Below are 20,205 nucleotides of genomic sequence, written 5' to 3'. Positions count from 1 at the left end.
TTTATTATATAAAATTTACTTTATTATGGACACACATGGTCCAAAAACAAAAACAAGGGCAAAATGACATGCATACTTCCACAAAATAAGTCACATATTTACAAATAGATTATGATGTCAATGATTCCAAGCATTTCTGACGACGAAAATAAGTGGTTTTTGTCTGTGTAAATGTCTGAGGTGTTTTGGGTGGCTGCTAGTTGCTTGCCAGAGCATTGTGGGAGTGTTTGTGGGAAATTGCTTATTAACTGAAGTAAAAAAGGCACGTCTGATATTCTAGTTTCTTGAAATTGGTGGCATCCCTCCTACACTGCAAGTTTGCACCTTTTTATTGTCCACCAGGCAAAATCCTAGACTGAATGAAAAATAAAAGTAACTGCAATCTCAAGAGTTCAAACAACACTGTAACCCAAAGCACAGTGAAGAGTAATGCTGTGTTCACACCAGACGCGGAACGCACGGATAAATTGCGCTATTCGCGTGTAAATTGCAGCGTGAACATTTAAGTTTACTCGCTTCATTCGCGCGTCAAACCCACTTCAGAACAGACGCAGATTGGCGTGATGGGCAGGGCTTCTGTCTGCCCCGTGACTCTAGCTTCATAGCTACAGGGCTAACATGGATTTTATGACGAAAATAACAGTGTTTATGTGCTTTATGAAGGATGATAAACAGCGTCGATACGTTTAGAGTCGTGTCTGAGTCCACTAAATCCTTTCAGAGGTGCATCCAGCTCTTGAAGCTCATAGACTCCTCCAGAAACTGAACCTGGCTGATGGAGGCTTTCAGCGGTGCTTCTGACTGAGCCCAGCCCAGTTTGATGAACTTCTTGTCAGTGTCTGCTGAGGGATTTCCCCTGGGACACCGACAACAGGCGATACGTCACAATCACGCCCCCACAAGAGCAAGCTCCTGATTGGTTAACACGGCACGAATGTCCGCTGAAGTTCAGATTTTCCAACTCAAGAGATTCGCACGTAACGTTCGTTAAGCGTGTCAAATGCGCAAAACGCTTAATTCGCCCCGCGCCATTTGCATCATTCGCGCTGTGCCATTTACGCGTATCGTGCCGCAGGATGTCTATTCGCGCGTTTGCATTGACTTAACATGTAAATCACTCGCGCTTGACGCGCATTCCGCATCTGGTGTGAATGCAGCATTAGGCCCAATCCAAATTCTACCCCTTAGCCCTTCCCCTTAACCCCTCGTTTTGCGTATTCACATGAAGGGGTAGTGGTGTCTTAATTCTCTTAAAGGTGTAGGGCTAAGCGGAAGGGCTAGATACCCCTTCAAACTGAGATTTTTCAGGACCACACTCGAAAGGGGTAAGGGTACAAAAATAGAATTGGGATTGGGCCTAATAATGACATAGCTACCAGACATCCCTAATAAGCAACATGATGAAGCTGCAGGCCCAGAGACCCAACTGCACGCTGAGACCAGCACTTCCAGACCTATCATAAGGGTTAGGGTCAAGTGTCTATTGTTGCTACTAGCTAGAGCAAGGGTGGCCAACCCTGTTCCTGGAGAGCCACCTTCCTGCAGATTTCAGTTGCTACCCATATCAAACACACCTGAACCAATTAATTAGGACCTGAACCCTGATAATTACAGGCAGGTGTGTTGGCAACTGAAATCTGCAGGAAGGTGGCTCTCCAGGAACAGGGTTGGCCACCCCTGAGCTAGAGAGTGCTAAGATGTCCTGGCTGCAGTCTGTAGTCACGATGACAAACTGGACCAAGTCCAATAAGTAGTGGACATTGTACCGCCCACTAAGGTAACCCATACTACTGTGATGGTTGGGTTTATGGTAGGGGTTGGCGTAGGCGATTGTCCATTATGTAGTGGACCTGGTCCAGTATGTCATCAAGCTGTATTCTGCAGCAAGGACTGTCATGAAGGAGCATGCAGTTGGGTCTCCGGACCTGCCGCTTCACCCGACCAAGCAGCAAGTGGCACTTGAGAAAACGATCTGAAAGTGCTGGTGTGGGTGTGCAAGCCTGAGCGTGCAGTTACCCCTAATAAGTGAACACTTACACATGCATGCTGCTGTAATCTATGCAGAAGGTGCTTGGCAGGAATGAAGAAATCCAGCAGATATCTCAAGCTGTCATGCTGGTAGGTGGACTCGAGTACGGAGAACACCTAGAAAAACACATTCACTTTAAATCAAGGAATTTCAAGACGGGAAAATGAAAACTACTTAGACGACTAAAACATCAAGACAGCCTTCACGGTAAGGATGTTACTTAGCACAAGTATGTTTGATAATTAAAAGTGCTGTATGTATTATTAACTAGTGGCTGAACTGTGTATTGCAGTACAAATTCAAAATACTGGAGACAGGTTATTTTTTTCACCTGGTTAAAACAGAAATGCTCAGTCACATGTCTTAAAAACACATGCAAATGATCAAAGTTCCCACTATTATGGTTCAACTAGCTCTTTATTCATTGCACATCCATTAATGTGACTATTGCAGATTCGACATTGCGATTCCAATGCTGAAACGATACCCTAGTAGCAAAGAATTCTGGCCCAGATTTGGCATAAAGCTGGCACAGCAGGCGTTCATCCGGCACTGGCATACAGCATGTGGGCCAAACATGGCCCGAGTTTGGCACCGTTTTTAAGGCGGCACACAAGATTTGGGCCAGATGAAAAACGTAGTATTTGGCCCAGATTTAAAAATGTGATAAGTGGGCCATGTGAGTTTGGCCAGTCTTGACCCACATTTAAAATACACTAAAATCATTTTTGAGTAAAGATAAAAAATTCTACCAATCAGGTCACTTTGAGAAAGAGCGTGCCCATAGCGTGCCTAAAGCGCATCACTCCATGGGTTTATCAATTTCATTGCAATCGTGACACACCAACCTATCTGGCCCAGTTCAGGCCCAGTTATGAGTTATTAACTTGGCTGAGACTTGGCCCAGATATGGTCCGTGTTTGGCCCTTGTCTGGAAGCCAGATCTGGTCCAGTCATGTACCGTAATTCACTGCGGCATGTGGGCCAAGCAAAACCTGATTGTGTGGGCCAGAGCTGGGCCAGAGAAATTTTGCTATGTGGGTATATTGTGCATCCCTAACACACTCAATCAGATAACTGACAGAATATCCAGAGAAATCAATGGAAGTCCATTTGATATTGTTCAGTTTTTCATGTTCCAGAATCAAAACAGCTTAATCCGTCCTAAAACTGACGGAATATCCTTAGAAAACAGAAACTAATGACCAATGGATGTCTATTGGGTTTTTATTTTTTTATTTATTTTTGTCATCTTTCAGAATCCCAGCAGCCCAATCAGTCCTAAAGCTGACAGAATATAGTGATAAAGCAGATACTGATGGTCTCACCTGAGAGAGGAGAGGAGGAGCGGTGCTTTCAAACGGAGGATACAGAGACGAGAGCGCCCCCTGCACACAGTCCTCGACCGCCTCTGAACCCTGAAACACAGATTATCATCAACAAAGACACACACACTGACCAGACGCTTCACATGTTACTCATCACAGCCGACAGCTTGTTTTACTCTTCCTCCTCCTGGACACAACTTCCTGTTTTGTGTTCCAGAGAGCATCCAAGACTTCCTGTGGGCCAAACGGACATCGTGACCTTTTCAACAGCTTCACTCAATTCTAGAAGCGCTTATCTGAGATATAGGCATGGGGGGATAACTGGTTTCAGGGTTTACCACGGTTTGGAAACGGTGTTAAACCTGCAAATATTTTCTGTCATACTGTTCCTACGGGATATTTAAGACTTATTTTTTTTTTTTATGCATGTTTTTTATTTTATTTTATTTTTTAGTGCAGCAGAAAGCACCCTCAAAATCAAAAGCTTCTGGTGAGCCCACGATTCAACATTATAAACCAACATCCAAACATGCTGAACAGTGCAGCGGATTTACTTAACATCCAGAGAGAAGAAAGATCTCCAAAGATGCCCTTTCAATTTTTAATTAGTGCATTGCAAACTAATGAAGACAGCAAAAGTCAATGATTTATTAGGAACCGAGCACCAAAACGGTGCGTAGGCCCTATTGGAATTGCTCTGTTTATTTTTATTCTTCCACTTCTTCTTCTTCTTTTCCGGAATGAATCGCGATTTTGAGGGTCTGAACATGGCCAAAAACTCATGAAACTTTGCACACGGCCTAGAAGTGGTGAACATTTAAGTTTGTTATAGGTTTCAAAAGTGGGCGTGGCAAAATTACTCGACAGCGCCACCGGGCTACGATTCACAAAAATTGGCACACACGTCAAACATGCCAATACCTTCAAAAGCCTCTTAAAAAAAAAACATTGAGTCACAATTATAGTGCCACCTGCTGACAGAAGGAAGCTCGGCATAAATCTGTGATTTTTTAATTTATATTTGCTTAAACTATTATTGTTCGCTGTTTTCTGTCATCCTGAGGCCACCAGGCGGTGGTGAGCCCGGGTGCGAGGTCCCTTTCATCGCTGCTTGCAGCTTTAATTTGAGTTGTTTAGCATCTTTACTGCTCCAAAATATTATAAACGTTTCATTTATTCATTTATTCATTCATTTTCTTTTAGGTGTAGTCCCTTTATTAATCAGGGGTCGCTACAGCGGAATGAATCACCAACTTATCCAGCATATGTCTTACATAGCGGATGCCCTTCCAGCTGCAACCCAGTACTGGGAGACAACCATACACGCTCATTCTCACACACACACACAAACACACACACACACAAATACACTAGGGCTAGTTTAGTATATTATTAAAGTATACAGTTTAATAGTATATTGGCGACGCGGTGGCACAGTGGGTAGCCCATTCGCCTCACAGCAAGAAGGTCGCTGGTTCGAGCCCCGGCTGGGTCAGTTGGTGTTTCTGTGTCTCCCCGTGTTGGCATGGGTTTCATCCGGGTGCTCCGGTTTCCCCCACAGTCTAAAGACATGCGCTATAGGGGAATTGGGTAGGCTAAATTGTCTGTAGTGTACCAGTACTGGGAAACACCCACACACACTCATTCTCTCACACACACACTCATACACTAGGGCCAATTTAGTATATTATTATAGTATATAATAGTATATTGGTGGTGCAGTGGGTAGCACGTTCGCCTCACAGCAAAAAAGGTTGCAAAACTCGGCTGGCTCAGTTGGCATTTCTGTGTGGAGTTTGCATGTTTTTCCCGTGTTGCGTGTTTCCCCCACAGTCCAAAGACATGCAATACAGGTGAATTGGGTAGGCTTAATTGATCGTAGTGTATGTGTGAATGAGTGTAAATGGGTGTTTCCCAATGATGGGTTGCAGCTGGAAGGGCATTCGCTGTGTAAAACATATGCTGGATAAGTTGGCGGTTCCATCCGCTGTGGTGACCCCAGATAAATAAAGGGACTAAGCCGAAGGCAAAAGGAATGAATGAATTAAAATTTGCAATATTTTTTAGAATTGCAAATGCATACAAATGTTCAAATATATGAGCTAAAAAAATCCCCATGGGTTTACACTTATATACTAACCCAATTGCACAATATAAAAGGTGCAGAACAAAGACTGTCAACTGTCCATGAATGTACTCTTACATGAAACTGTGGCACTGGATTAATCTCAGCGCTTCACATAAGAATGATCGTACTTCTGTGTGTGTTTTATGAATGAGGCCTATTGACATAAGCCCAAAGTCATCCTGACCAACACACACACACACACACACACACACACACACACACACACAAACGAATGAACGCTGATGTTTATGTTACGGCTGTTCCGTCGTCATGGCAACCCTGAACATTTTCCTCTGCTTTATTCCTCTCGCCGTCTCCTGAACGCTCTCTCAGGAGCCGCTTCTGAACATCATCTGACAACAATTACGCCGGAGCGTCTTCACAAAACACACATTATGCTCTCAGAAGTCGAGCATTGAGTGAAATAAACACAAAGACGAGGGAACGGAGAGAGCGAAAGTCAGCCAGGAAGGCCAGCGTGTTTGGGAGGGCGAGGAAAGAAAAACAAAGCGAGAGGGAAAAATGGCAGGAAAGAAAGTGAAATGAAAGAAGAATGCGAGAGGAACAGAGTTCGAGCAGAACTGGGAGCATTTTGGGGGGCCGAAATGGGGGAATGGTGAACATGTCACTCGAGGACAACACTAAAACATGCTAAATAGTCAGCAACACTAAAGATGGAGCTGTGTGGCTTTAGCTAGTCATATATAGGTGGCAATCTTTCCAGTTTTCTATATAAAGCATCAGATTTGCATGTGCATCTTATCTTAGATCTGCACACACACAACTGCAGTCAACACGGGGAAGGTGCTGATGTAACAGGGTTATATCGTATCTCTCCACTTGCATCCACTGAAATACTATTGGGAAGGAAGGGGTTAACATTTGTTTATTGTTTTACATGTGGAGCGCCCCTGTTCTGTTCAGCGTTACTGTTCTGACTGTTTTCACAACAATAAATCGCTAAAAAGACATATCAAAGTGAATATTTATTTACACAACACAAGACGCAAAAGAGATAAATTGGTGCCGTGACCCGGACGGGAGTGAGGTTTAGGGGGGTGAGTGTAGCAGAGGCCAGCTAGTGTGTGCTGTGCGGGTAAACCTCACTCCTCTGGCCTCTAAAGGTGCTCTAACGTCAGACACTAGAGGATATGGTCTTTGGCCTCCTTGGTAGAGCAACCAACTCCCATGCGGAAGGTCGCCAGTTCGATCCCAGCCTGGAACGGGTTGGGTGGCATAGGACCGGCGGGATTACGCTGACATGCATTATTTTTATTTCTTTATTTTCTGTTTTGCATTTGATTATTTTATAGTAAAATAATAAAGGAATGCAAGAGGAACAGAGTTAAAGCAAACCGAGGAGAATTTTTTTGGACCAATAATGGGGGACGGTGAACATGTCACTTGAGGACAACACTAATACATGCACATAGTGAAGTCAGGATGAATAAAAAGCTGTTTAATATTCTCAAGAAAACACATCAGTCCTTTTAGCTAGTCATGTCTAGGTGGCAATCGTTCCACTTTTCTATATAAAGCATCAGCTGTGCATGTGTATTGTATCTTAGAACTGCACACACACAACTGCAGTCAACACTGAGAAGTTACTGACATGCAGTTTTATTTGTTTTTTTTTTTTGCATTCAATTGTTTTAAAGTAAGATAAAAAAAATTATGCAAGAAAACATCAAAACAAGGGTGATTTCTGCAGGGAAGATGGGGAAACGGTGAACATATCACTAGAGGACAACATTAATAAACGCACATAGTGAAGTCAGGATGAATAAAGGGTTGTTTAACAATTTTATTTTATGCATTTGATTATTTTATAGTGAAATGAAAATTAATGCGAGAGAAATCAAGTTAAAGCAAAATGAGAATCATTTGGGGCAAAAAGGGGACAGTGAACATGTCACTTGAGGACAACACTATTAAATGCACATTTGAAAGTCAGGATGAATAAAGAGTTGTTTAACAATTTTATTTTATTTTTTGCATTTGATTCTTTTATAGTAAAATGAAAATTAATGCAAGAGAAACAGAGTTAAAGCAAAATGAGAATCATTTGGGCCAAAAAAAGGGAGGGCAGTGAACATGTCACTTGAGGACAACACTAATAAATGCACATTTGGAAGTCAAGGGGAACAAAGAGTTGTTTAATATTGTCAACAACAACAAAAAATGTCATTTTGTAGACCTTTTAGACATCAGTCCTCTTTAGCTAGCCATGTCTAGGTTAAAATCTTTCCAGTTTTCTATATAAAGCATCAGATTTGCATGTGTATTGTATCTTAGAACTGCACACACACAACTGCAGTCAACACTGAGAGGTTACTGACAGACATTATTTATATTTCTTTAGTTGCGTTTCTGGGTCCCACTTTATATTAAGTGTCCTTAACTACTATGTACATACATCAAAAAATAATTACAATGTACTTACTGTGTTTATAATGTATTTGAGAACACTTGTGGTGTTTTTGGGTTGGGATAGAGGTTGGGTTATGGACAGGTTTTGTGGCATGGGTAGGTTTAAGGGTGGGTTGAGGTGTAAGGGATGGTCAACAGTGTATTTACAAATGTAGTTACAAAGGTTAATTATAGATGTAATTACATACAGGTATTTAATCAAGCATAAGTACACAGTAAATACATGTATTTACACAATAAGTACATTGTAACAAACTATTAAATCCTGTGTAAGTACATATTAGTTAAGGCCACTTAATATAAAGTGGGACCCGTTTCTGTTTTGCATTTGATCATTTTATAGTAAAATGAAAAGGAATGCAAGAGAAACTGAGTTAAAGCAAATCAAGGAGAATTTTTGGAGCCAAAATGAGGGACAGTGAAGATGTCATTTGAGGACAACACTAATACATGCACATAGTGAAGTCAGGATGAATAAAGGGTTGTTTAATATTGTCAACAAAAACTTTAGTCCTTTTAGCTATAGTCATGTCTAGGTTGCAATCTTTCCAGTTTTCTCTATAAAGCATCAGATTTGCATGTGCATCTTATCTTTGAACTGCACACACACAACTGCAGTCAACACTGGGAGGTTACAGATATGCATTTCTTTATTTCTTTAGCTGCGTTTTCTTTTTTTGCTTTCGATTATTTCACAGAATAAAGAAAAAGAAAGCAGGAAAAACAGAGTTAAAGCAGAATGAAGATCATATTTGGGGGCCAAAGTGTGTGTGGGGGGGGTACAGTGAAGATGTCATTTGAGGACAACACTAATAATGCATATAGTGAAGTCAGGATGAATAAAAAGTTGTTTAATATCGTCAAGAAAACACATCAGTCCTCTTTAGCTAGTCATGTCTAGGTTGCAATCTTTCTACTTTTCTCTATAAAGCATCAGATTTGCATGTGCATCTTATCTTAGATCTGCACACACACAACTGCAGTCAACACTGAGAAGTTACAGACAGGCATTGCTTTAGTTCTTTAGCTGCGTTTTCTGTTTTGTATTCAATTCTTTTAGAGTAAAAAGGGAAAATGCATGAAAAATAGAGTTAAAGCAAAACGAGGTTGGGGGGGTTTGCATCTTCGCACCACCCCATTCAGTTTGTGATCACTTCCAACCCCCTTCCCCCCACCCCACTGTTCTGTTTGTGATATAAATTAACTTACTTTACTTTTTTTTTTTACATATTTAAGTGAATTAAACTTAAAACGATTAGTCAGATTAAGAAAATATGTTGTTTTGAACACACAGATGGTCAAAGTGTTTCTGCAAAATGTCGTGTGATGTGTGTAGGTTAGACAGAGGATCCTGAAATAGCAATGCAACTGAAGGTGTATAATGACATCTCCACACGTTTCTTTTAGTCTGTGTGCTCAGTGTGATCGGTGGCCAGCAGTGTGTCATTGTTCCTGCTTAACTTCCTCTCTTTCTCAGCAGATGCGAACGGAAAAGAGTCGAGAGAGAGAGAGAGAGAGAGAGAGAGAGAGAGAGAGAGAGAGAGAGAGAGAGAACAGAATGATGAAATCCAGATGCAGCAAATGTGGGAAAAAGAGAGAGATAATCTGAATAATTTTCATTCATTCATTCATTCATTCATTTATTTTCCTTCAGCTCATTCCCTTATTTATCAGGGGTCGCCACGGCGGAATGAATCGCTAACTATTCCAGCGTATGTTTTACACAGCGGATGCCCTTCCAGCAGCCAATTTAGTTCATCAATTCCCCTATAGCGCATGACTGTGGGGGAAACCCACAACAGGGGAGAACGGGGAGAACATGCAAACTCCACACAGGAACGCAAACTGACGCAGCCGGGACATCTCAATTAGATTCAGGTCAGGACTTTCACCAGTAAAACAGGGCTTGTCACACAGCATCATGTACTTTGTGCTTTTTTTTTCTCCCTTAAAAATAAAACCCCCATTTAAAAACTGCATAATGTGTTTACTTGCATTCATTCATTCATTCATTCATTTTCTTGTCGGCTTAATCTGGGGTCGCCACAGCGGAATGAACCGGCAACTTATCCAGCAAGTTTTTACGCAGTGGATGCCCTTCCAGCCGCAGCCCATCTCTGGGAAACATCCACACACACATTCACACACACTCATACACTACGGACAATCTAGCCTACCCAGTTCACCTGTACCGCATGTGTTTGGACTGTGGGGGACACAGGAGCACCCGGAGGAAACCCACGCCAACACGAGGAGAACATGCAAACTCCACACAGAAACACCAAATGAGCTGAGGCTCGAACCAGCGACCTTCTTGTTGTGAGGCGACAGCACTACCTACTGCGCCACTGCCTCGCCGTTTACTTGCGTTATCACTGACTAATATTTAAACTTATTTGGTGATCTGAAATATTAAAGTGACAAATAAAACAAGCAAAATAATTAAATGTGCAAACTGTGCACGATTATATAATGACTTAACGCTTTCATTGAGTGTGACAGGGCTTTTTCTGCTGCAGCCCCCCGACTGTGGAATGGTCTGCCTTTACAGGTCCGGTCATGTTCTTCACTTAGTGCTTTTAAGTCTCATCTAAAAAATCACCTTCTGTCTCTTGCCTTTGATTGTAATTAATTTTAATCTGTTTTATATATTTTGCAAATTTTTTATATAGGTATAGATTTTGTATGCTGGTCGTTTTGTAAAGCACTTTGGTCAACATCTGTTGTTTTTAAATGTGCTCTATAAATAAATAAAGCAAACAGTGTTTCTGTAATCTGCAATGCTTGGCGATACTTATTTTCAAGGAACTGAATTGAGAGAGAGAAGAGGAAGAGAGGTGTAAGATTCAGCAGGAACTCTTTTCTTCTTTCTGAGAGGAACTTCTGATCTCACAGCTTCTGTCGTCTTCAATCGTGTCTTTATTCAGTTTCTATTGGCAGACTTCAGGAACTGATGACTCGTATCTCCAATCCTAATTTTGGCCGTATTTTGCATACGTCTATAGATGTCAGTGTTTGCTCAACATATACGCCACTTTTTCATCTCCAGTTATCAGAGTTGCATTCAACACATTACTGTTAGAAATAGAAATGTTGTATTCGTGTTCATGTTTCTTAAGAGACGTCTCGACTGCATTTATTGTATGCGAAACAAAACACCACTGTGAAATATTGCGATTTTAAATAACGGTATTATGTGTGAATATATTTTTAAAAATGTAATATTTCCTGTGATATAACGCTGATTTCTCTGCATTATTTCGACAATTTTCAGAGTCACATGTTCACTCAGAAATTGGTATAATATGCTGATTTGATGATTACAAAATATTTCAGATTATTACTAATGTTGAAACCATTAGAAACGTTCTTCGTACGTGGATTACTCAATTAGCTGGATTTGGTAATTGATGATTTGACACGATCCAGGATCGTTTCGTTCTTCAAAACTGATCCGAGAGTTGTTGTCATAGTAACAGTTCTGGTAGCTCAAACCTGCTAGGGAGCAGGCTTATTTCATATAAACAGGATTAGACAGGATTCGGGTCAGTTCAAGCAAGGATAAAACTGAAAGTATGTACCGAATTCTGATATTTTCTTACAGTAGTAGTTATATACACATATATATATATATATATATATATATATATATATATATATATATATATATATATTTATTATTTTTTTTTATATATATATATATATATATATAGTTAGAAAATTTATATTAATAAAACTTATTTATTTAATAAAATTAATTTAATAAAAGTACAAAGACTGTCATCTGGTGGTTTAAAGAGAAAATTTATTGATATGAACTTTTTAGATTGCGTTATTACAATTTGTGTATGATAATAGAAATTGCTTTTTTTTTAAGCAATAATACATTTATGCAGTCATAAACATGTTTTGAGAGTTAATATGACGGTGATTTGATGCTTCAAAAGTTGCAGACGCCTTTACCAATATCAAAATGTTTTTGTAAACATCCAGTTATTCTTTACACCGATTAAGAAACCGGCTACTATAATACTACTATGGCTAGTCTAATAAAGAAAATGCGCTCTAACTGTAAAACTAAATAAATTGTTAAATACTCTCGACACATGAAAGAGTAAAGCCTGCAGCTCACAACAAATGAGTTGCGTGTCATATTTAACAAACCGTTTACGACAAATTTGATGTAACTTAGCTCATATGGATAATTGAATATTAATCAGATGATGTCATTACGCTGCTGTGCCGTCAGCCAATCATTGCATTGCTGATCATGATTTCAAGGATCGATAGATCAGTCCCTCACAACACACGCAGCGATCTCAGATCAGTTCATCCAGACATTTTAATCTAATTCATGAACTTGTTTGAAGAACCAAATTAGCCAGAGATCAGTTATCAAGATGAACAGATCCAGGATCTGCCAAATCATCTTAGATCGTTTTAGCGAGGTACGAAAAACAGAGACCAGTTGTGCTGCTTCTTAAATCTAAACGTTTAATTCAGCACAGGAAAAAACTGACTTGATATGATTGAGACTTGATTAAGATACATTATAAAAGTCAATTTTGACCAACTTAATGCGCCATTGATGAATAAAATTAAAGGTAGAAATAAATCACTGAAAAGGTGTTAAAGATGCACTAAATTAATTTTGATAAACAATATTGATATTTGAAAGCACCAAAACAAACCTGCCCATGACCCAGCACGACCACGCTCCGTATGTCATTATTACTAGACACACCTGTTACTGCTGATTGGCTGCCCATAACCCAACATGACCCTCCCACTTTACTTATCCTCATAACTTTATACTTTATCCTACTTTATACTTTGCCACAGCCACATCACCCTGCAGCCTAACACCGGTTACTCACTGAAGCTAAGCAGGGCTGAGCCTGGTCAGTACCTGGATGGGAGACCACTAGGGAACACTAGGTTGCTGTTGGAAGTGGTGCTAGTGAGGCCAGCAGGGGGCGCTCTATCTCTATTTCATAGGTCGCCACTGAGGAATGAACCACCAACTTATCCAGCATATGTTTTACGCAGCAGATGCCCTTCTGGCTGCAACACAGTACTGGGAAACACCCATACACATCAATTCACACACACACACACACACACACACACACACACACACGCATGTGTTAAACCCACGCCAACACGGGGAGAACATGCAAACTCCACACAGTAATGCCAACTGGCCCAGCTGGGACTCGAACCAGCAACCTTCTTGCTGTGAGGCGACAGTGCTATCCACTGAGCCACCGTGCCACCCCAAAATGATGTGTTATTTCAACCCAATTCCAATACGGACTAATCCAAGTGCTGGGTTACTTTTTAAGTAAAATCAATAGGATCAAATTTAACCCAATGTTTGGGTTAGTCCATATTTGGGTTAAAATAACCCAGCATTTCTTATGTGTGTGTGTGTTTTTAAGATAACCCCCATCAATACTAACCATGACCCTTACTGCTGATTGGCTGCTCATAACCCATCGTAAACCCGCCTCTTTTTAATAGATCCACTATCAATACTAGACACACCCCTTATTTCTGATTGGGTATTCTGCCCATAAACCTAAAAAAAGTCCCCGCCCCTTTTGGGCATGCCTGCTATAGTTTCTCGCCACGCTCCCTACAGCCGAGGGGCTGGAAGTGTGTTTTGGGACTCTGCCTGACAGTGATGTGATATTCATTTTTTTTCAAATGCTGCTTATTGCACCTTTATTATTATTATTTGAAACCTTACTGACCCCAAACCTGTTATCTGTGTAGATCAACATGCTTCTGCTGAATTTGTTTTGATCCTCACTGGCCTCCACGATGCTTTTGCAGTGAAGCACAGATCTGTGCTGTACATATTTCTCACTGTAGAGTGAGATTTTTAACATATATGTGCGTGTACAGTGTTCACTGCATGTACGGGTCACAAGCGGATGCTTTAGTCCAAGAGAGGGAGCGAATATACAGTCTGTTTACTATTCAGATAATAGCATATAAAGACAAATTAACAAGTGTGTGTGTGTGTGTGTGTGTGTGTGTGTGTGTGTGTGTGCTGGTTTTAGTAGTTTACACTGACAGAAATGTGTATAATGTCATGTGTGTGAGCAAGTTACTTAAATACTCAATTATTGTGGGTAATGAGGACATGTCCTGATGTCCTTGTAATTCAGAATGCTTAAACATCTTCATTACCAGGGTTTTCTTCACAGTCGAATATTGCCACAGGATTCCTGAGAGAGTTAATTTTACAGGTAGGATAATAGTAAAGTAGCTTTTACCGTGTTTAATAAATTACTCCTATGAAAAGTCCTTGTAAACCATCAATACCAACATGTGTGTGTTTGTACTGATGTGTTTTCCATGCACTCGCACCTCTCCCAACTGAAAATGAATCATCTGCCTCTATTTCAGGTTATGTGGAAAATGCAACTTCACCCAAACCACCATCACGTCTGTTCACTTCTCTCTCTCTCTCTCTCTCTCTCTCCCTCTGCACTCTCTCTCTCTCTGTCCAGCCAGACGCTCCACCCTTCCACACACACACACACACACACAGTGACCACAGCTGAAGGCACATCTGCATCAGTGCTCTTCTGCTCTGTTTACACACCGTCAGACAGACAGTAACATACACACACACACACACACACACATGCACAGCAGAAATCATCATCAGTCCCTGATTTATCAAGAGTTTTCTGGCTGTAAAACGTCACAGTTTCACTTCAGCAAAGTCGTGAAAACTATTCATGCTTTCAAGAGTCGGTTCTATTCCTGTTAAGAGTCTGCTTTTTTTGTTCAGCCATGCAATTCTGTTTTATTATATATGTGTTATTAACTGTATTCAGCTACAATTGTCTATGAGTTTAATATTCTGCATTATCTATTGTATTGCTTTATTAATTACTACTATTTTCTCTTAAATTTGAGACTCGGACGACGCAGTGGCGCAGTAGGTAGTGCTGTCGCCTCACAGCAAGAAGGTCGCTGGGTCGAACCTCGGCTCAGTTGGCATTTCTGTGTGGAGTTTGCATGTTCTCCCTGCCTTCATGTGGGTTTCCTCCGGGTGCTCCGGTTTCCCCCACAGTCCAAACACATGCGGTACAGGTGAATTGGGTAGGCTAAATTGTCCGTAGTGTATGAGTGTGTGTGTGTGAATGTGTGTGTGGATGTTTCCCAGAGATGGGTTGCGGCTGGAAGGACATTCACTGCATAAAAACGTAGTGGATAAGTTGGCGGTTCATTCCGCTGTGGAGACCCCGGATTAATAAGGGGACTAAGCCGACAAGAAAACGAATGAATGAAATTTGAGACTCTACAAGGTTTATGCATTCATAAGTTAACAAAAAAATAAGTATGATGAATATCTGTGCTGATTTATTAATTAAACATAGTTAATAATACTAATAATAATACTAACGATTTATTAAACTCCACAGTTGTGCTTGTTAACATTTAGTAATGCATAGCGAGTTAACAAATTACTTTATTTTCATTTATTTATTCATTCTTTTCGACTCAGTCCCTTTATTAATCTATTATAATCTATCAATTTTAGCATACCCAATTCACCTGTACATGTCTTTGGACTTGTGGGGGTAACCCACGTGAACACGGGGAGAACGTGCAAACTCCACACAGAAATGCCAACTGACCCAGCCGAGGCTCAAACCAGCGACCTTCTTGCTGTGAGGCAAACATGCACCACCGCCCATATTTTTCTTCATTAACCAACATTAGCAAATATTACAATAAATGTATTGCTTATTAAATTACATTTACTAATTAACTGAACCTTATAGTAAAGCATCAGCTATATTTGTGTGAATTCATATCAAACTATCTAATTAAATGCAATGAAAGTCATACTTTTTTTTCAGTTTACTGTTATTCTGTGATTTAAATACCTATTAACTCATAGTTTTAATATTTTCCTTATATGCTAATGTCACACAGCAAAGAAAATTAATCAAAAATATTCAACTCTGTTTATGTATTTGTTTTTATTTAACTATGCGGCTCTGTTATATTTGTTGTTTTTATATAATAACAATAATTATCATTACTTTATTTTATAGCATTTTACATAAAATACGACTTAAAGTGCTTCACAAGCACAAAGGTAATATTAAAAACACTATAAGCAGAACATACTCAAAGCTTTGAATGATTCAACAAGTAGAAGCAAACACAGAAAACAACACGCACACAGAACAAAAACAAGAAGAGCAAAATATAAGCAACATTCAAAGTAAGTCATGAAAACAAGAAGACTATTATACAGATGTTATCCTTTCACCCCATTCAAGTATGCAATTGTATTATATGTTCTGTTTTAACAGCACTGTATTTAATCTAGCATTAAAACAAATATTAAAAACAGCATAAGGTCATCAAAGCTTTGAATTAATCAACAGGCAGAAGCAAAATACAGAGAATAAAGTGCACACAAAAAACAAGCAGATGCAAATGTAAAGCAAGAACATTAACAATAAGTCATAAAAACACAAAGAGAAATGTTATCCGACTATTCTATTACACTTTCACTCCCATTCAAGCATGCAATTTTATTATATTACAATTTATATGTACTGTTTTAACTGCACTGGATATGATTTTGCATTAAAATATATATTAAAAACAGCATACGCATAAGGTAATCAAAGCTTTGAATGATTCAACAACAATGAAAAAAATATTCAAAGATGATTCCTTGCATTAACTTAATTTTTTTAAGTTAAGGGGTTGTAAACAATGTTTACGTTGCATTTAAACAAATAAATTAAGTTGAACATTACTAAATTTAATTTGTTTGTTTAAATTCAACACAAATACATTGTTTGCAACGATTTGGCAGACAACATTTAAGCAAAATACAGAGATTAAAGTGCACATAAAAACCAAGCAGAAGCAAATGAAAGTAAGAGCATTACAAATAAGTCATAAAATTAAGAAGAAAAAAATATTATACAAATGTTATCCAACTATATTACTTTCACTCATTTTCAAGTATGCAATTTTATTAAATGATCATATTGTACTGTTTTAACTGTATTGCTGCCTTTTATATATACAAAAACTCTGTTTAGTTTAGGTTATTTGCATTATACTTCACTATACTCTCCTCATATGGAGCATTTCATCATCCAGACAGAGCTGAAACTGAACAGAGTGAGTGATGAGCTGAGGGGATTTCCCCACATCACTGTTCTGTCTGGCATTTACCACAGTAGCCACAGTTTCCACCAATACAACCGCTAATATTACTATCAGCACAGTACTCATACAGCATTAATATGAGGAGCAGTATGAGAAGCTGGCGACACTTTTATTATTGTAAGTTTTGTTTCAGCGCCATTTTTATTTGTTTAGTCTGATGACAGTCATGACTATAAACAAATGCTGGGCTGAATTGAACCCACTGTTGAATCAAATGTAGACAAATCCAACGTTAAGCTAATGTTTTTGTTAATTAAACTTGATTACACCTTTTAACCCTCAACATTAAGTCAATATTTGAGCTAATGTCAAACTGTTCAGCGTTTAATATCAACCGCACAAGCCGTTTTCCATTAATACCGTAAATAAATAACTAGCATCAATGGTATTTTCCCCATCACTGTGGTGATTTTGTAAATACAGCACATTCCTACAGTCGCTTCAAACAAAGAAACACCAGTTCCTTTCATTGCAGACCTGCTGGACAGACAGTGGTTATGAATAAGTTAGCTTGTGAACGAATTCCAGCAACAAACTCAACAATAAAAGTTCGTCGATTTGGTTTTATGCTAATTCTTTCATGCTAATTACATCATCGGTCGCGACGTATCTATCGTCCATCGCGTTTTATTCACTCTGAAATGTGTTTTAACGCAGACATCCGTGCTAATCAATGTCAAAAGTAAACTCTGTGAGGACTCACCATGACTTTCTCGTCCTGTTTGACTACATCGCTGTGTCTGGCATTAATATCCAGCTGCAGACCCGCACTCAAAGCTGTGTTTTAGCGGTGTTTTCTCTGTTTATTGTTACTCAGTGTGAAGTTTAGTGGAAAGCGGGAGTTATACGGTGGAAACTGAGAGAAAAGGAGGCATTTGAGTCCCTCCCATCTGCTGAAAAAGAGCTGCTGTGAGGCGGACTCACTCTTTCCACTGACCGCGGTGAAGTCTAGAAGGGATACAGCTGCGGACACTTGGCATTACCGTGAGGGTTTATTTTAAGGGTAGACCTTAATAAAACACAATTTAATGGGTAACTTAATAGATAATATAAATTATTATTTAATTATAAATAATGACTATAATTTTTAGTAAGCCATCAAACTCTAAAATCCTCCACATCTGCATTAAACAACCTATACACACACTGTAAAACATGATGCACTGCAGAAATAAAATAACCAAAAGGGAAAAATAGGTTTCTTTGAGTTTTTGCTTTTTTCTATATCTAAACATTGCTGAAAATAATAAATAAATTATTACATTCATATAAAATCAAAGAAATTAATATAATAAATACATACATAAAAGAGAAAATATATTTATTTTTGAGTTTTTTATTTTATTTAAAATAAATATTTAAAAAGTCCTCAAAAATAAATAGATATAATATTAATATCAATAACAATAAAGAAAAAAAGAAAGAAAGGAAAAAAAAATAGCTGTCTTGCTTTTTTAGTTTTTGTCTTTTTTCTAGTACAAATTTCTAAAACAATTCTCAAAATAAATATAACAAATAAATAAATAAACAAATAAAAATATTTGTCTAGACCAAATATCTATAATCCCCATAAATAAATAAACATATAGTAATAATACTACTACTACTAATAATAATAATAATAATAATAATAATAATAATAATAATAATAATAAATAAATAAATAAATAAATAATTTTAATTAATATTTTTTTCCAGTCTAATTATCTAAAACAATTCTCAAAATAAATACAAAAATATAATAAATAAATAAATAAATAAAAGATTTTTCAAGGCCAAATATCTTAATAATCCTCATAAATAAATAAACATAATAGTAATAATAATAAATAAACAAACAAATAAATAATGTTCTAGCTTTTTTAGTTTTTGTCTTTTTTTCTAGTCCAGTTATCTAAAAAATTGCCCATAATATATATATATATATATATATATATATATATATATATATATATATATATATATATATATATATATATATATATATATATATATATAATAAATAAATAAAATATTTTTCTAGCATAAACATCCAAATAATCCTCATAAATAAACATATAATGATAATAAAAACAATAATAATAATCCTCATAAATAAATAAATAAATAATAGTTTTCTTGCTTTTGTAGTTTTTGTCTTTTTCTAGTCATATTTATTGCTCCTAATAAATACAAAAATATAATAAAATAATAAATAAAAGTATTTTTCTAGTCAAAATATTTAAAAATACTTAGATGAAGAAGTAAAAATATTAAGTTTTCAGACATAATAATAGCCTAAGTGTAAATTTAGCGAGGTTTTCCTTAAAACTAAATTTTCTGCTAATATGAATTAAAATAATCTTGTTTAAGACTGAATTAGAAATATTTTTCTTACCCCATTAAATTAGCTTTTACTAAGAAATAATTAACTTCATTTTAACTATTTGTGAGCACATTTGTTTTATGTAATTGATCATAAAACAAATTAAACTGAGAAAGAAACATGATTGTGTTATTGGGTTTGTCCATGTTTGACCCTATATTAGTAATACAGACAAGTCGAACCGTTTTAATTAAAGTTAATTTGAGTTAATAATTCAGACTGTTAAATATTATTATTTTATTGTTACCAATAAATCAAAAGGTAACAAGGAGTTAAAAATTGTAAATCGAATTTAAATGAAAGAAGCAAACATAATATTAAATAAATACTCCGACATTGGATTTATCCATGGTTGAAGCAATATTACATGAAAACCCAGATGTTTTTAGAGGCTAGTACATTTGTAAGATTATTGACTATTCCTAAACTGCCACATAAAGATCATTTAGCCTCCCGTTTAATCTCCAAACACTAATAATATAATATTCTTGGCATCCTTGAAAAGAAAAAATGATCTAATGATTAATTTCCCAGACAATACCGTTACAATACTCGACTCGAATGCGTGTGAAGGCCTCTATCTGCTGGTCAACACATGAATTACAGCAGAAGAAATAACTGAGTCGAGCAGTTTCATTCCCATTTAAACACAGTGCAGGGTGACCGCGTGTCCTCTCATTATCCGGATTGTCCTGGCCGG

At 37.7% G+C, this 20,205-nt stretch overlaps 1 protein-coding gene across 5 annotated transcripts in view; it reads right to left on the bottom strand.

Moving 5' to 3' along the window:
• arhgef40 (Rho guanine nucleotide exchange factor 40) overlaps nucleotides 1-18,111 on the bottom strand; it is a 93,821-nt gene extending 75,710 nt beyond the window's left edge. For all 5 annotated transcript variants that reach the window (XR_015496545.1, XR_015496544.1, XR_015496543.1 and 2 more), the window contains exons 1-3: nucleotides 17,844-18,111; nucleotides 3,358-3,447; nucleotides 2,038-2,145 (exon numbers count right to left, since the gene is read on the bottom strand). Coding sequence is in view for 2 of the 5 variants with exons in the window: in XM_087262314.1 (XP_087118440.1) it covers nucleotides 2,038-2,145; nucleotides 3,358-3,447; nucleotides 17,844-17,846 (201 nt within the window). In the remaining 3 variants the exon portion in view is untranslated. The remainder of the gene's footprint in view (nucleotides 1-2,037; nucleotides 2,146-3,357; nucleotides 3,448-17,843) is intronic.
• Nucleotides 18,112-20,205: the final 2,094 nt, after the last annotated feature.

Source organism: Danio rerio, chromosome 7 (genome assembly GCF_052040795.2).
Source record: "Danio rerio strain M-AB ecotype USA chromosome 7, GRCz13ab, whole genome shotgun sequence".
Classification (NCBI taxonomy): Eukaryota; Metazoa; Chordata; class Actinopteri; order Cypriniformes; family Danionidae; genus Danio; species Danio rerio.
This window is presented reverse-complemented; position numbering and strand designations above follow the sequence as displayed.